This window comes from Ruditapes philippinarum, unplaced genomic scaffold (assembly GCF_026571515.1).
Source record: "Ruditapes philippinarum isolate M1 unplaced genomic scaffold, ASM2657151v2 ctg2263_1_1_1_1, whole genome shotgun sequence".
Classification (NCBI taxonomy): Eukaryota; Metazoa; Mollusca; class Bivalvia; order Venerida; family Veneridae; genus Ruditapes; species Ruditapes philippinarum.
In genome coordinates this window covers 14,316-31,706 of record NW_026851666.1, presented here as the reverse complement: position 1 = coordinate 31,706, position 17,391 = coordinate 14,316, and the positions used below count along the sequence as shown (strand labels likewise).

The 17,391-nt window shown below is 35.8% G+C and overlaps 1 protein-coding gene across 1 annotated transcript; it reads right to left on the bottom strand.

Moving 5' to 3' along the window:
- Window positions 1-1,795: 1,795 nt before the first annotated feature.
- LOC132736129 (protein PFC0760c-like) lies at window positions 1,796-16,733 on the bottom strand. Its single transcript, XM_060723213.1, has 4 exons — window positions 16,156-16,733; window positions 15,934-15,955; window positions 14,702-14,797; window positions 1,796-3,321 (listed from the first exon to the last, which is right to left on the bottom strand). Exons 1-4 carry the CDS (start codon window positions 16,521-16,523, stop codon window positions 1,981-1,983), a joined length of 1,827 nt encoding a protein of 608 aa, XP_060579196.1. The 5' UTR covers window positions 16,524-16,733; the 3' UTR covers window positions 1,796-1,980.
- Window positions 16,734-17,391: the final 658 nt, after the last annotated feature.

Genomic DNA, 17,391 nt, shown 5'->3' with positions numbered 1-17,391 from the left:
ATTTATGTAAGAAAGTCGGGATGCCGTATCTCGACATGATGACATATTTTTTGTCAAAATGACATGGTATATATAAACTTGTCGTCGTAATTTTGACGACTTGTTGTGTTCTATAAGACGAGGGAGACGACTTCATGTCTTCATAGCGGGGGTACATACAAGCTTCCGTATATTTGTCAATGCGAGTAACGTCTTTGCGTCTTACTAAATATTTCAGCAAAGTCGTGAAATCAAGAAGTTTCGACAGGATTTTTGTCGAAGTGACAAAAGCTTCAAGAATATCGAGAAAAATTCAGTTGCAATGCCTAAAAGCTTCTCATCTTTGTCAGTAAATTTTATTGAGAAATGCAAAAAACATCTTATCAATGCGAATAAAAATAAGTCGACAAAACATCTCACCAACTGTAGGCCCTGATACGCTTCCGTAAATAACACCTTAATTCGACATACCCATTAATTCGACACCCTTTTTTTCTTTATAAAAATCACGAAATCTCCAAAACAAATCTATTAAAGAATATGGAATGATATATTTGCTTGATTTTCGGCAAAAAATGTTTATATAACTTATAAAAGCAGCATACCTCCATGCACACTCTAATTTTCATGGAAATTTGAAATGTATTTTAAAGTTAAAGATCGACATGTAAGTGGACAAGGTCATTTACGTAAATTACAAAAAAGAGGTCAAAACATGCAAAAAATATCCCTTTCTGCGTTAGGTACGCAGTAGAAATATGGTGATAAATGCTATAACTAGTCATTAATCGCACATAGCATGTCAGTTATTACTTTTATCTTGAATCTTTTTACTTAGAATCTTTGTACATTTTTGTAATGTTTTATTTTCTTGAAATATTTTTGTTCATCTGGAGACAGGTTTTCTATTTCAATATCTTTGCTATTACTAAACAGATTTTAACCAGATAAGGCGCTTGTACAAACTGTACAATATGGTGGATGATTTGTGCCATTCGTGGTTTCGCCCCGCGATCCCTCCAAGCGAAACGTCGAAAGTTTACAAGTTGAAATGGCGGGGGTGCAGAGCAAAAACATGCATTTAAGCGTGGGCGTGGGGCAAAGTTTAATAAATAAAACGTCGCCCCGCAGGAGCGCGATTTAAGAAATAAAACGGCGGGCGCGGAGCGAAGCAAAAACTCGCTAATTAGCGAGGGTACGGGGCGAAGTTTAATAGATAAAACTTATCTAATTAGCGTGTTTTCGCCCCGCCATCCCGCCAAGCGTAAAGTCGAGAATTAACAAGTAAAATTGCAGGGGGCGGGGCGAAAACACGTTTATAAGCTCGGGCTCGGGTGTAGTTAAATAAACAAAACGTCACCCCGCAGTGGCGGGAAGCGAGATCAGCTGGGCGCGGAGTGAAAACAAACGTTAATTAGTTAATTAAATAAAACTTCGCCCCGCGAATTTTTATGCATTTTCATACAGCACCGTTTTTATACATTCATTAAACCTCTTTTCGCTCTGACCATTGTAGTTTCACACAATAAGACTTAAGACGAATTCACATTACCGCAAACTTTCACTTTAAGATCGTCACGAGCGACGTTACAAACGCGCAGTATTATAAAAATTTAATAATAAGCTAAATGACCTTCAGGAAAACCAAATATTGATCCAATTTGCGTAATTAAGATCAGCGTTGTAGAGGTACACAAGGCAATGTGTCAGAACTCAATACAAGGCTTCCGAGAAACAGAAATGATAGCATTTTGTTTGAAAATTATGAATCCATGGCAAAATGACAAACTCGTTTGGTAATTATCTAATAATCTATTTAATAACATTCCTATACAAATATCTGAACATATGAAAACGTACTTATTTTATGGATCCTAACACAGGAACTTGACATCACAAAATATAAATATACAAAAGATAAGGGCTATATCACTAATATACGTATATTTTGTGATCTATTGATTAAATGTCAAGTTCCTGTGATCATTATGAAAAATTAATCTAAAAATACACCTTATTATTATCATCATTATCATCATTTTTATTATTATCATCATCATCATCGCTACAAGAAAAAAAATTCTCGTCGTCTTCGTCTTCATCAAGTTTCAAAGCACTTGTTGCCAAATCTTCATCCTGATTATTTTCTACATGTTTATCCACATGAATGTCCACTTCATTGTTTTCACTTGTTTGCGAATCTTCACCTTGATTATCTTTTACATGATTATCCCCAGGGATGTCTACTACACTTTTTTCACTTGTTAGCGAATCTTCTTCTTGATTATCTTCTTTTTCATATTTATCCCCAGGAATGTCAACTTCACTTTTGTCACTTGTTGGCGAATCTTCACTATGATTATCTTCTACATGTTTATCACCAGGACTGTCCACTACACTTTTTTCACGTGTTGGCGGATCTTCATACTGATAATCATTTACATGTTTATCCCCAGGAATATCCACTACACTTTTTTCACTTGTTGGCGAATCTTCAGATTGATTATCTTCTTCTTCATATTTATCCCCAGGAATGTCCATTAAACTTCCTTCACTTGTTGGTAAATCATCAGCTAGCTCATCTTCTACATGTTTATCCCCAGGAATAACCACTACACTTTTTTCACTTGTTGGCGAATCTTCATTTTGATTATCTTTTTCTTCATACGTATCCCCACGAATGTCCACTACACACGTTTCACTCGTTGGCGTATCTTCGTTTTGATTATCTTTTTCTTCATATTTATCCCCATGAATATCCACTATACACGTTTTACTTGATGGCGTATCTTTATTCTGATTATCTTTTTCTTCATATTTGTGCCCATGAATATCCACTATACACGTTTTACTTGATGGCGTATCTTCATTTTGATTATCTTTTTCTTCATGTTTATCCCCTAGAATGTCCGCTACACTTTTTTCACTTGTTTTCGAATCTTCATCTTGATTATCTTTTTTTTCATATTTATCCCCACGAATGTCTTCAAAAGATGTTTCACTATCTAAATCGCTTATTGCAGGTTTGGAAATCTCTCTTCTTTCTTCTGTAATCTGTTTACGTAGCCATCCTGTAACTTTTGGAAATAGTCCTTCTCCTTTGCGCAAAGGCAAGCTTCCTTTTGTAAAAGCTGAAAAATTTCCACTTCCTTCACTTTTTCCTATCTCTTTGGTAGGTTTTAAGACTTGCCCCTTTTCTACCGTATGTTTTGATAATAGCTTTACACTTTCTGCAGTATGTGTCAAAGGTTGTTTACTTTCTTCTTTAGGTTTTAAAAGTTGTTTTCTTTCTTCCGACGAGGATTCACTTGATGGACGTTCTGATCCCTGGTAAACTGTTTTCTGGCGAAAATGTAAAAGTTAATAGCAAAGAAGAATTAAAAGTAATAATCTAACACAATAATAATAAAAAAATGAAAAAATCAACAACAGTACTCATCAATTTATTAGTTACGGAAGCGTCCTGGTGCCAATTTAACATGTTCTATAAAAAAATAACTCCTACATAGGACTTTATAACTACGTAGTGACTTTATAACTCCTACGTAGGAGATAAAAAAGCCTAATTAGGAGTTTATAACTCCTACGTAGGAGTTTGTAAGTCCTACGTAGGACTTTATTAGTCCTACGTAGGACTTTATAACTCCTACGTAGGAGATATAAAAACCTAATTAGGAGTTTTAAAGTCCTACGTAGGACTTACAAACTCCTACGTAGGACTTTATAACTCCTACGTAGGAGTTAAAAAGCCTTAATAGGAGTTTATAACTCCTACGTAGGACTTTATAAGTCCTACGTAGGACTTTATAACTCCTACGTAGGAGTTAAAAAGCTTAATTAGGAATTTATAACTTCTACGTATTACTTTATAACACCTACGTTGAGGAACACTTATAAAGCCCTACGTAGGAGTTTATAATTCCTACGTAGGATTTTTAATCTCCTACGTAGGACTTTAAAACTACTAATTAGGTTTTTTTTATTTCCTATGTAGGAGTAATAAAGTCCTACATAGGAGTCATAAAGTCCTAGGTAGGACTTATAAAGTCCTACGTTGGAGTAATAAACTCCTAATTAGGCTTTTTAACACCTACGTAGGAGTTATAAAGTCCTACGTAAGAGTTATAAAGTCCTACGTAGGTGTTTGTAAGTCCTACGTAGGACTTTAAAACTCCTAATTAGATTTTTATATCTTCTACGTAGGAGTTATAAAGTCCTAAGTAGGACTAATAAAGTCCTACGTTGGACTTACAAACTCCTACGTAGGAGTTATAAACTCCAAATTAGGCTTTTTTATCTCCTAAGTAGGAGTTAAAAAGTCCTACGAAGGAGTTGCAAAGTCCTAGTTTGTAACTCCAATGTAGGACTTTATAAGCCCTACGTAGGAGATAAAAAAGCCTAATTAGGAGTTTAAAACCCCTACATAGGACTTTTTAACTCCTACGTTAGACTTAGTAACTCCTACGTAGGACTTTTTAACTCCTAAGTAGGACTTTATAACTCCTACGTAGGACTTTGTAACTCCTACGTAGGACTTTATAACTCCTACGTAGGAGATAAAAAAACCTAATTAGGAGTTTATTTCTCCTACGTAGGACTTTGTAAGTGTTCTTCTACGTAGGTATAAACTCCTAATTAGGCTTTATATCTCCAACGTAGGAGTTACAAAGTCCTACGTAGGAGTTATAAAGTCCTACTTAGGAGTTATAAAGTCCTACGTAGGAGTTACTAAGTCTTACGTAGGAGTTAAAAAGTCCTACGTAGGAGTTACAAAGTCCTACGTAGGAGTTATAAAGTCCTACTAAGGAGTTATAAAGTCCTACGTAGGAGTTACTAAGTCTAACGTAGGAGTTAAAAAGTCCTACGTAGGAGTTTTAAACTCCTAATAAGGCTTTTTTATCTTCTACCCAGGGCTTATAAAGTCCTACGTAGGAGTTACAAAGGAGTTACGTAGGAGTTTGTAAGTCCTACGTAGGACTTTATTAGTCCTACGTAGGAGTTTATAACTCCTACGTAGGAGATATAAAAACCTAATTAGGAGTTTTAAAGTCCTACGTAGGACTTACAAACTCCTACGTAGGACTTTATAACTCCTACGTAGGAGTTAAAAAAGCCTTATTAGGAGTTTATAACTCCTACGTAGGACTTTATAAGTCCTACGTAGGACTTTATAACTCCTACGTAGGACTTTATAAGTCCTACGTAGGACTTGATAACTCCTACGTAGGAGTTAAAAAGCTTAATTAGGAATTTATAACATCTACGTAGGACTTTATAACACCTACGTTGAGGAACACTTATAAAGCCCTACGTAGGAGTTTATAATTCCTACGTAGGATTTTTAATCTCCTACGTAGGACTTTAAAACTACTAATTAGGTTTTTTTTATTTCCTATGTAGGAGTAATAAAGTCCTACATAGGAGTCATAAAGTCCTAGGTAGGACTTATGAAGTCCTACGTTGGAGTAATAAACTCCTAATAAGGCTTTTTAACACCTACGTAGGAGTTATAAAGTCCTACGTAAGAGTTATAAAGTCCTACGTAGGAGTTTGTAAGTCCTACGTAGGACTTTAAAACTCCTAATTAGATTTTTATATCTTCTACGTAGGAGTTATAAAGTCCTAAGTAGGACTAATAAAGTCCTACGTAGGACTTACAAACTCCTACGTAGGAGTAATAAACTCCAAATTAGGCTTTTTTATCTCCTAAGTAGGAGTTAAAAAGTCCTACGTAGGAGTTGCAAAGTCCTACTTTGTAACTCCAATGTAGGACTTTATAAGCCCTACGTAGGAGATAAAAAAGCCTAATTAGGAGTTTAAAACCCCTACATAGGACTTTTTAACTCCTACGTTAGACTTAGTAACTCCTACGTAGGACTTTTTAACTCCTAAGTTGGACTTTATAACTCCTACGTAGGACTTTGTAACTCCTACGTAGGACTTTATAACTCCTACGTAGGAGATAAAAAAGCCTAATTAGGAGTTTATTCCTCCAACGTAGGACTTTGTAAGTGTTTTTCTACGTAGGTATAAACTCCTAATTAGGCTTTATATCTCCTACGTAGGAGTTAAAAAGTCCTACGTAGGAGTTATAAAGTCCTACTTAGGAGTTATAAAGTCCTACATAGGAGTTACTAAGTCTTACGTAGGAGTTAAAAAGTCCTACGTAGGAGTTACAAAGTCCTACGTAGGAGTTATAAAGTCCTACTTAGGAGTTATAAAGTCCTACGTAGGAGTTACTAAGTCTAACATTGGAGTTAAAAAGTCCTACGTAGGAGTTTTAAACTCCTAATAAGGCTTTTTTATCTTCTACCCAGGGCTTATAAAGTCCTACGTAGGAGTTACAAAGTCCTACGTAGGAGTTTAAAAGTCCTAGGTAGGACTTAAAAAATCCTACGTAGGACTTATAAAGTCCTACGTAGGAGTTATAAACTCTTAATTAGGCTTTTTTATCTCCTACGTAGGAGTTATCTTTTATTATAGAACATGTTAAATTGGCACCAGGACGCTTCCGTAGTACGGAAGCGTCCTGGTGCCAATTCATAAAATTCTATTAAAAATAAACTCCTACGTAGGAGATAAAAAAGCCTAATTAGGAGTTTTTTTTACTCCTACGTACGACTTATAAAGTGCTACGTAGGACTTATAAAGTCCTACGTAGGTTTTTATAACTCCTACGTAGGAGTTTATAAGTCCTATGTAGGACTTTATAACTCCTACGTAGTAGATTAAAAAGCCTAATTAGGAGTTTGTAACCCCTACATAGGACTTATAAAGTCCTACGTAGGTTTTTATTATTAGCCTTATTAGGAGTGTAAGTCCGATGTAGGACTTTATAACTCCTACGTAGTAGATTAAAAAGCCTAATTAGGAGTTTGTAACCCCTACATAGGACTTATAAAGTCCTACGTAGGTTTTTATAACTCCTACGTAGGAGTTTATAACTCCTACGTAGGACTTTATAACTCCTACGTAGAAGATAAAAAAGCCTAATTAGGAGTTTATAACTGCTACGTAGGACTTTATAACTCTTACGTAGAGGAACACTTATAAAGAGTTATAAACTCCTACGTAGGACTTTTAAACTCCTACGTAGGACTTTAAAACTCCTAATTAGGTTTTTTTTATCCTACGTAGGAGTTATAAAGTCTTAAGTAGGAGTTATCTTTTTTTATAGAACATGTTAAATTGGCACCAGGACGATTCTGTACAGTACAGACTAAGTATTACAAATGTGATTTAGTAATGAAAGTATACTGTTTGCTCCATTTTGCATTAAAAGTGGCCTGTTACGAATGTAACTCTATGGCACATCAAAAATTGGCATCGAACAAATCCGTTGCAAAAAGAAATATATAATAAAAATATGCTTCATTTCCATTACACATTTGTATGATTTGTAACACCTGTTACGAAAGCGGTCCCGTTACTATGTGGTACAACAGTGCTGTGTTGTTTATTAGTTTTAATAAAAACATTGCGCTATGAGACATTTGTATTAACATTGGTCTGTAAAAATAAGTCAATTTAGTCTTCTGAACAAACCTAAAGAAGGTAACCTTAATGTTTTATAATACTAGTATGCGTTTAAAAGGGACAATTAAAGTGTTTATTTTTTTTTCTGAAAACGGAAGCAATCTGAGAGTGCCAATTTAATCCAAATACAAACTCCAGGATATTGCCTTTCTGCATTAAAGCATGAGTTACTAAGTTGTATGCATTGGATGATTAAGTCGTGAGCACGAGTTACCATATGTCGTGCGCAGGAGTTACTACGTCGACGAGCGCACGACTTACCATGTTGTGCGCAGGAGTGATGCGCGCGCGTGTCATTAAGTCGTGCTCGGGTTATTATGTCCTTCTAGCGAGAGAATTAAGTCGAGCGCACGGGTGCACGAGATAATCAAAGTCGTGCGCACGAGTTACTTTGTCAAGAGCACGAGTTTCTATGTTAAGAGCATTAGTTACAATGTCGTACAAGACATGTATTAGAATACAAGTGAATACCTTTAATTGTAGACTGATATTGCCTATAGAAATGAGCCATAGGACAATGCACTTACTTCATCTGCATGTCACAGTGGCATATATACACACTTATGTTGTCGCATGGATAGGACCCAATTGTTTCAATATATCGGGGTAGATTTATTCACTAAGGGACAATTTTTGCATATTCGTTGGCGATGGTTTGTGGCACAGACACTTGGGGTGTGGAGTCTTTAAAATCCAAATAATTTATTATATTTGTATATTTGTCAATCCCAGCACATGAACTTATCATAAATATTTATATGTATATAAAAAAAACTTGAAATAAGCCGTTTTGAAAAAAATATTTCAACGTCTATAATAATACGCAAAGCGGCCCGGGCTTTGGCTTGCCCGACTATAGATTTCACGTGTATATCTAAAAAGAAAAAAAAAGAGAAAAACGAAAACAAAAGCCGGTTGAGCCGGGCGATGCTCTCCGAATAGGTTTTGGACACAGAAAGTATACCTCTTGCAGTGTCAGAGTTGTGTCTGACTGAAAATAACCACACTTTTCGATGATATGCGGCATTTTTTTTAAAGTAAAAAAACACATATTTTCTTACGATAATAAATCCTTTTATCATACGATTCGTAAACATCAACATTTCGTCATTAAATATTCTAAACTATACCTTCAAAAATGCTTCTCTGTTAAAGTTATAAGGTATTTATGTTTGAGTGTTGTCAAACTTTGAGTAACGTCATCACCCGTCCGCCTCTTTTTAATGATAACATCGACATCCATTCATCAGCAAGAATGAATAACGCTGAAAGCCGTTCAAAGAAACAATTTTCAGAGCTTTTGTGCTACAGTAACTGGGAAAGAGTGAAACTTTTTTGTTCATTTAAAATATTCATAAATTCATAATACTTTGTAATAGACCTCATGCTTACGAAATCCATCTACTCTCAATAATTTTCAAATTAACGTCCGTCAATTGTGTTTTCTGCGCCGACATGTATATACCGGTACAGACGACGGCTATCGACGGTTGAACGGCTGTCTGTCATATTGATTGTACGGTGTGATTATGGTTTCAGAGCTTGTCCCGGACAAAATTCAAAGTTAAAATGGACAAAGAGCAACAACTCTAAAGTAGCTAAGGCATAGTTATGGTTCTTTGGTAATGCACTTCTACCCATTGAGATCTATCTACCTACAGAGTTTTCTGTTGATATCTCTTATACTAATTTTTGTTTGTTTTGGGTTTTACGTCACATCGACACAGTATAGGTCATATCGCGACGTTCCAGCTTTACTGGTGGAGGAAGACCTCAGGTGCCCTTCCGTGCATTATTTCAGGCACGAACGGGCACCTGAGTAGAACCACCGACGTTCCGTAAGCTAGCTGGATAGCTTCCTCACATGAAAGAATCCAAAGTCCCTGTCGGGATTCGAACCCACAGAGGTGAGGGGCATCTTATACTAATAGTTATGTTCTGGAAAAAGTTAAAATATAAAATGAACAAAGGGAAATAACTCCAAAATTAGGCAAGGCAAAGTTATAATTCTTTTGTACTGCACTTCTACCCGATGAGACACGTCTACCTACAACGTTTCATGTTGATATCTCTTATAGTTTTAGAGTTATGTCCCGGACAAAGTTCAAAGAGTAAAAATGAAAAAAGGGCAATTACTCCAAAATTAGGCAAGGCAGAGTTATGGTTCTTCTGCACTACATTTCTACCCAATGATATCTATCTACATACACAGTTTGATGTTGACATCTCTTATAGTTTTAGAGTGAGAGTGTTATCCCGGACAAAGTTCAAAGTAGTTGCAAAGTTATGTCCCGGACACGAATAGCGGACAGACGGACAGGCAGCAGGCGGACGGACGAACAAAGCGGCGACTATATACTCACCCTTATGGGAGCATAAACAGATAGATATGCAGAATTCTATACATATCAGCGAAATTGTCATTGTCATTTCTTTCTGGGTGCCCTAACGCAATGATAAACGACTAGTGATGGAAATCGGATGAAATTTGTCCCAATCGATCATCGGTTCAATCGGATGGGACATAATCGATAACTTTCCGATTAAAGTCGTGTTAAAAAGAAAAAGGGAAGAAACATTTCTTTCCAATGCACTTGATTATATTCAGTAACATGAACTTCATTTAGCACTTTTCAACACAGTTTTAACCCTATATAGTTATAATTTTACGAAATAGATTTAATTTTCCAATGGATGTCAAATAATAACATTCACATCACATTATTCCCTGCGGTCTGGAGACCGCAGGGTATTGGTACGCGTTTAACTTTTGAGGCATGGAGGAGCACGTGACCTGTTTTCGGTACATGGAGGAGCATGTGATCTGTAAACCGTATATGATTGGTTAATTGACCTTTTCGAAAACTCAGCTAAATACCGTTTGCCGGTACGTTACGGATTTATCTGTAGGGAATAAGTCCGAATTATACCTAATTGAGAACAAAAAACTGTTACGTGATATTTCTAATTATAATAATTATTTTACCGTTTAAAGTGGAAAAACTTGAATGATGTGTTTGAAAGTTATCAATGTTTCTTTAATATCTATCTCAAATTTTACAAACAATAAATTGTTTAAACTGAAATCTACAAAATTAAAATATTCGTAGTGGCATCTGCCATAATAAATAGAGATATTTTCTGCGTAAACTTGTTTGTTTACTTTATTTATTTTTTGCCTATTTAATCATTTTCGTAAAAAGAAATAATTGTTTTATGTTCGACCTTTACCGGTCTTGAACGGTCACCTGTTTCCAAAGACCTTTTTCTATATTGATCGATTATTGTCAACTATATTCCTGATAAAAACGTTTATTTATCCCCCCAATAATGTTGAAAATAGTTAAATGAAATATCTTTGTATCATTAAAATGTTCACCGCAGGAAACAATTTTACTTGTATTACTATTGTTTACATCACGTATTGATCCTATTCAACTCCAAATTGTCTCTGAGATAATTTTTTTTGCGATCAGGGAGGTGTTCCTAAAAGAAAATTACCGTCAGAATTATTTCCCTTCGATACTTTAAACATTTTCGACGACATCGCGGAACAAATTGTTGTGAATCGATTATTGTCGCTTTACATAACAGTAACTGATTATCAGCGACTTGCGACAATCGGAACATCACTATAAACGACGTAGTATTCCGATAATAGACCAATCGCAACTTTTCGATTAAAAAGATAACGATAAAATTATGATGGGAACCATGATAAGACAGGGAACCAGAACAATGACCATATGTGGTGACACTTGTCGCTTCATGATAGCCAATCGCATGTTGCAGCTACTCAAAAATCATTAACAGGGCAAAACACATTTTTAATTCCAGGCCCCTAACTCGGCTGAAAATTCTTCAACCGGACACCCCGTGTATTATGTGCAAGTACTTGAGCTACCGATCAATCCAGTAAAATTTCAATTAAGAGTAGTCCGAACAAATTTTAAAAATTAAAATCATGAAAGGGACATTACTCATTACATTACTTACAATAATCATTATATCGAAAAATGTTAATGAGTTGCACAACTACACATATTATTGATTATTCTGTAAAGTTTTGATGAAAATGGTTTCTGAAGAGTAGTCCAAACAAGTAGCTGACAACACAAAACAAAGGCATTTACTTAGCCAAAAATAATTCAAGCGAAAACCTTGTGTACTTGATATACCAATCAATCCTGTAAAGTTTCATTGAAATTGCATTAGTGGTATAAGAGGAGTAGTCCGGTCAAACTTTATGATGTTAATACCCTTTTCATTCAAGAGCTATAACTGGGCCAAAAATCATTTAAGCGGAAAACCCATGTAATATGCGCAAGTACTTGACCTACCAATCAATTCTGTAATGTTTCATTGAAATTGCATTAGTGGTGTAAGAGGAGTAGTCCGAAAAAAAATCAAAGGGCCATAACTCCGACAAAATAAACTGAACCGTATAAAGCCGATGATATGCACAAGTAGACTTCGTACTGATCATTCCTGTAAAGTTTTAATGGAAATGCACCAGTAGTGTTTGAGAAGTAGACCGGACAAGCTTTTGTGTATCTGGCAATATACAAAAAAACACCTTTTTATTCAAGGGCCATAAATCGGCCAAAATTATTCAACCGGAAAACCCGTGCAATATGCGTCAGATCAATCATGTAAAGTGTCAGTGGTATAAGAAGAGTAGTCCAGACAAACCTTAAGAAATTATTAAAGATCCATAGCTCTAGATAAAAATCATTGAACTGGAAAATACTGACGATAGGCACAACTAGACTTATTACTGATCATTCCTGTAAAGTTTGGATGAAATTGCACTACTAGTTTAGGAAAAGTAGTTCGTACAAGATTTTTTGACAGCCGGACAGACGGACTGACAGACGACGAGAAGTGAATCCCATATGTCGCCACTTCTCCGTAGATCCGAAACAATAAACGGAAGCAGTGCATAAATACCGAATGATACTTTTAAAACGGAAAGTATGAAATAAAAATGAACGATTATTTTAACCGGCTTTCCAGTTGATAGGCTTTGCCTAATTTCATATTACACAAGATAAAAATGTTTGCCGGAAAAAAGTCTGCACACCTACCCACAAAATCACCATGTTTTTTTTATTCCATTTCCTATATTTTCACATAATCCTTTTATCCAATTTTGAACTTCAACATCAATATAAACAACGCAACAGGCGAAATAAACATCAACATTACCACCGTTTTACTCCATTTACAAAATCTTTCCGACAAAAATTCAAAATGGCTTTGCCGTATTCAAATGCGCCGCGCTTTGAAGAAGGGAACCAACATATTACATGAACTTCCCTGTGGATTGCGACAGACAATCGCCAAGTAACCAGCCTAAAATCTACCCCAAAATTAAATGTACAACGATAAATCAACCTGTCATGATGTTATTAAAGTCAACGTAAGCATTCATTAATAAAATATGTAATAATTTTTCGACATTTACTTTTAACGCAAACTCACATTTATTGGGCATGTGTGTTGAATTTAGTTTGTAATGAAATTAATTTAAATAAATGGAATATCATACCATGACTCTCAACTGAATATATTGAAAATTTCAGCATGATAGGGTCAATATTAATTAACTCATATGATAATAATATGATATTTATACATGCACACTTATAAGATATTTTAAGTGTAGTGTAATATGGTTAATTATACTGTGCGTACGACTAAATGATTTCGTTCGCACCACAGATTTACTCGTGCACACGACTAAATTAACTCTACTTAGTAACTTGTGCGCATAAGTAAGTTATTACTTATGCGCACGACTAAAATATTTCGTGCCATGACATAGTCAACAGTGTACACGACATAGTTACTAGTGCGCACGATATAGTGACTCTTGTGCAGGAAAGAGTAACTCGTGCACACGACATAATAACTCTTGCTCATGCCTTAATTATTTCAAACGCACGAACCAGTGACTCGGACACATCACTTAACTATTATCATGCTCACGACATAATACTTCGTGCAGACGAAATAGTAACTCGTGCGCACGACTTAATTATCTCGTGCGCACGACATAGAAACTAGTGCGCACGACATGGTAACTCGTAGCAAGAGATAAATAAAAACACATATGTCACCTCTGTACCACCGTAAATGTGTCATTCATTTTACTGTATTTTAGAAATTGTAGGTAATAAACGAAGTATGACGACAATTTTCCACATCTTCCTTAAGCTGCGGGCTCACTTACTCCCGGCAGAGCCCAGGACCACCCCGGTAAGTTACTGGGATGATCCGGGACGATCCGGGGTGAAATTATTGTTGCGATCACACTTACCCCGGCAGAACTACGGTAATTCCCAACTAACCACCCAGGATGCGCTCCGGACCATCCAGGCAGAGCCTAGATGAAGCTATGGTTCATGCCAGTGCTTCCCCGGTCGTTCCCGGATGACGCTGAAAGAGCCCCGGTTGACCCAGGTAGAGCTCCGGTGGATTGAAAACGCGCTAACATTATTACATTGATACATAATTTTATTTAATATTATATCTTTTGTTCCAGAACAGTAATTCATGATGATTTTCTGAAAAGACTGGATAAATTGGAAATAGGAAGGGTTTAAATACAAACAAGTGAAATCATCGCAAATTGTCTTGATTCTTTTGAAATGAACGCGCTTTACTGGGACTCTACCGGGATCAACCGTAGCTCCATCGTCATCCTCCGGGACTCTGCCGGCATCCTTCGGGGCTCTGCCGGCATTCACCTTGGCTCTGTCGGCCTTCACCGGGGCTCTGCCATCATTCTACGGGGCTCTACCGTAGCTCTACCGGCTATATCATGCCCATAGGTCATCCCTGGTTTGTGCCGGCAGCGCTACGGTGTTTCCCCGGTGTAAACCCGATCGTTCCCGGCAGAGCTAAGGATGAAGCCGGCAAATCTATACTGCCCGGATCATCTCGGACCACCCCGGTGATATTAAATATTTTATTCCATACGCGGTCGAATGCGGGATCTTTCCGGATCTTTCCGGCAGAGTTATAGATGTACTCCGATTGGTCCCGGTCGTACCCCGGTCGTTCCCCGATCAACCCGGACGTCTACCGGGGCTTTACCGGGATGTAAGTGAGACTGTAGCTTTAGCAACAAATTTCAAAAATAGAAATAAACCCAAGCTTTTTCCAGCTTATCGGCATATACCTCTCTAAGTGGTATTTCAATGCCCTCCTGCGATGTTTTTGACCGTTGTTTTTTCATACAGTGTCTGAATATTGGTAATATATCTCTCGATTTACCCTGCAAAGACAATAACAGGACTCTGATTCTTAGGAAACTTCAATAAAATGTCAGCATTTTTACATTTTATAATACAACGAAAAAATATTTTCTAATATGTTGTTTTATTTGTGCAAAACAAATTTCAGGATTAAATCATTTTAGACATACACACATTTCTATCATCAGGCCTTTTTTTCTCTTTTGGGAAAACGCCACATGGCAAATTTGGGAAATTTGTGTCGTAAAATTTTCCAGTTTGGGAAAAAAATAATCGTGAAATTTGCTTAATTGTGAAAATATGCTAGCATTAAAGATGTAACAATTGATAAAATAAATCAAAACAAATCTTACTTAAACTGTTCAGCTTTTTCTGTCTTATCAAAAATACAAGGACAGGCTAAAATGTGTACAAAATTTTTTAATGTAAAACTGATATCAATGAAAAATCCTGTTTTATCACATAAATATATTCCGAAACGCTATTTCGCGACACCAAAATTGAAAATGCGGTACTTTTTCTTTTAAATTGCCGTCTTCTAAACTGGGATTTTTTTTTGATGGGTTATGGGATCCATAATCGGACCCGTGGGATAGAGGAAAAAAGGCCTGATCATTTTTAATTTTATTTGAAATTATACAACTACTATATGATTTGACAAATACAATTTTCAATTGTTATTTTATAGTGGCATAATGTATTAGTATACTGCATAAAGATAAACATTCGTTGTAAATATTTAAAGTTATCAACATTTTAGTGCGATTTTTAGGTGTAAGGCGGCTAATTTATGTTCGATTTGATTAGATGTTTTTAACAGAAATGAATTCATGTTGTTCTTAAAGATTATACCATATTTGTTATTCTAAGTCACTTTTTTTCAAAATACTTAGTTTATTGTCTAGGCGAATTTTTGTCAAAAAAGACAAATATTTTACAAAAGACGAAAAGATACCTTTTCGCCTAGACAAAAACATCAACCATATCGATTAAAAGGTTCAGCGAAATAACGTTTATTTAATCTTTGTGAAAAAAGTAAATTGATTTATGTTAAAATGTCTAAAGTCAGTCGACTTACACATACTGACCCTTAAACGTTTCCGTATATCTTAAATTAATGTAAGAAGTTGGTTTATCAATAAACTTGAAACCTTACCTCCTTATTTTTTCGTCTCACCCTGAAATAAGATAAGAAAAAAGTAAATCACAGTATACCAACGTGACGACATTCATTAAACGAAAATGAAACTAGATTTTGGGAAATTCCTCATTATCAGGGGAGTCCAATTACATCTCACATAATATTAAATGGTTATGTTTTTTCAAAGCGATTCTTATACATAACAAGATAGGATATACAAGAAATGTTTGAACTTACCATAAAAAATATGTCCACAATGTGGCGGCGATTGTTATTAGTGCATGTACTAGTACTAGTACAAATATACCAATTGCACCCAGGGAAGAAGACAAATTTTCATGCGTGTCAACGGGTATTGTAGTAACTTCAGGGCAGTCAAACACAGATGGTTGACAATGGATAGCAAGTGCAGTCTTGTTGTTGAAGCATCTGTTGCTTATTATACACGCGTCCTTCCTTATTAATAACTTTTGTTTCGCGTGGTCAAGGAAATCCTCCAAGGACATCATCGGAGGAGGGCACGGGGCACATCGAAGATAATCCTCTACACTCGAATTAATACGCTGGCACGAACATGAGCCAGTATTTGAAGAATATCTAATCATTATATAGTTCAACAATTGTTGCACATTTTCATATATACTTCCTAGTTTCGCTTTTAGATAGTTTTTAATCCGACCTATTAAATATTTGAAATTTAAACACGTGTTTTGCACATGTAAGCTAACGCGAGATCACACAAATATTTATAGAAAAAAAAAAACCCTGTAAATACCGATAAGATTTGTCAACTTAGATTATAGCATACGCTGTAATAAGCGCGTAATGTACAACACAAAGGATAGAAAGAAACAAGATCCTTAAGCGTTAAACTTGATATCTGCATAGGTTTAATATTTAAACGAAAAAGTTTGTAGCGTGTGTAAATGGGCGGATACAAACATGGTAACGCATTCTTATGTAATTATCATTTTTGCAGGAAAAGAAAGAAAAACAACTCTAGCTCAATTTGCCATCTCGTATGTAACTTTTGAAAATACAAATTTATAAATGTAGTATATAATTGATATTAACAAAAACAATTACAATGACTTAAATGTTTGGAAATTAGACAATGCTATAGTCTGATTTTATTGACCTGTACATTAAGAATACATTATACCACTCATCTTAATATTCGATCCTACTTCGGTTTTGTCCCTGTAGATTACGAGAATTAGTATGGAGTATAGAAAAGTCATGCCAGCTTAATGCATAAGCTTTGTCACATCTGCAATAGCACAGCCAGTTAAGTGATTGCCCGATATGTGAGTGGTCTGCGGTTCGATCGGAGCCATTGTTCTTTTACCTGCTCTTTCTTTACATTTTAATGGAAAAAGCCGAGAGCTTGCATAATTGTCCTTACTGATATGAAGCAACTTAAAAACACTGTCTTGTATCGATTTGTTTTGTGTTGTGCGGCATTGAAATGAC

Coding starts and splice junctions, on each gene's coding strand:
- LOC132736129 (XM_060723213.1), bottom strand. CDS start 16,523: ATGATTAGATATTCTTCAAATACTGGCTCATGTTCGTGCCAGCGTATT. Junction 14,798..15,933: donor TGAGACGAAAAAATAAGGAG/GTAAGGTTTCAA, acceptor TTGTCTTTGCAG/GGTAAATCGAGAGATATATT. Junction 3,322..14,701: donor TTGAAATACCACTTAGAGAG/GTATATGCCGAT, acceptor CATTTTCGCCAG/AAAACAGTTTACCAGGGATC.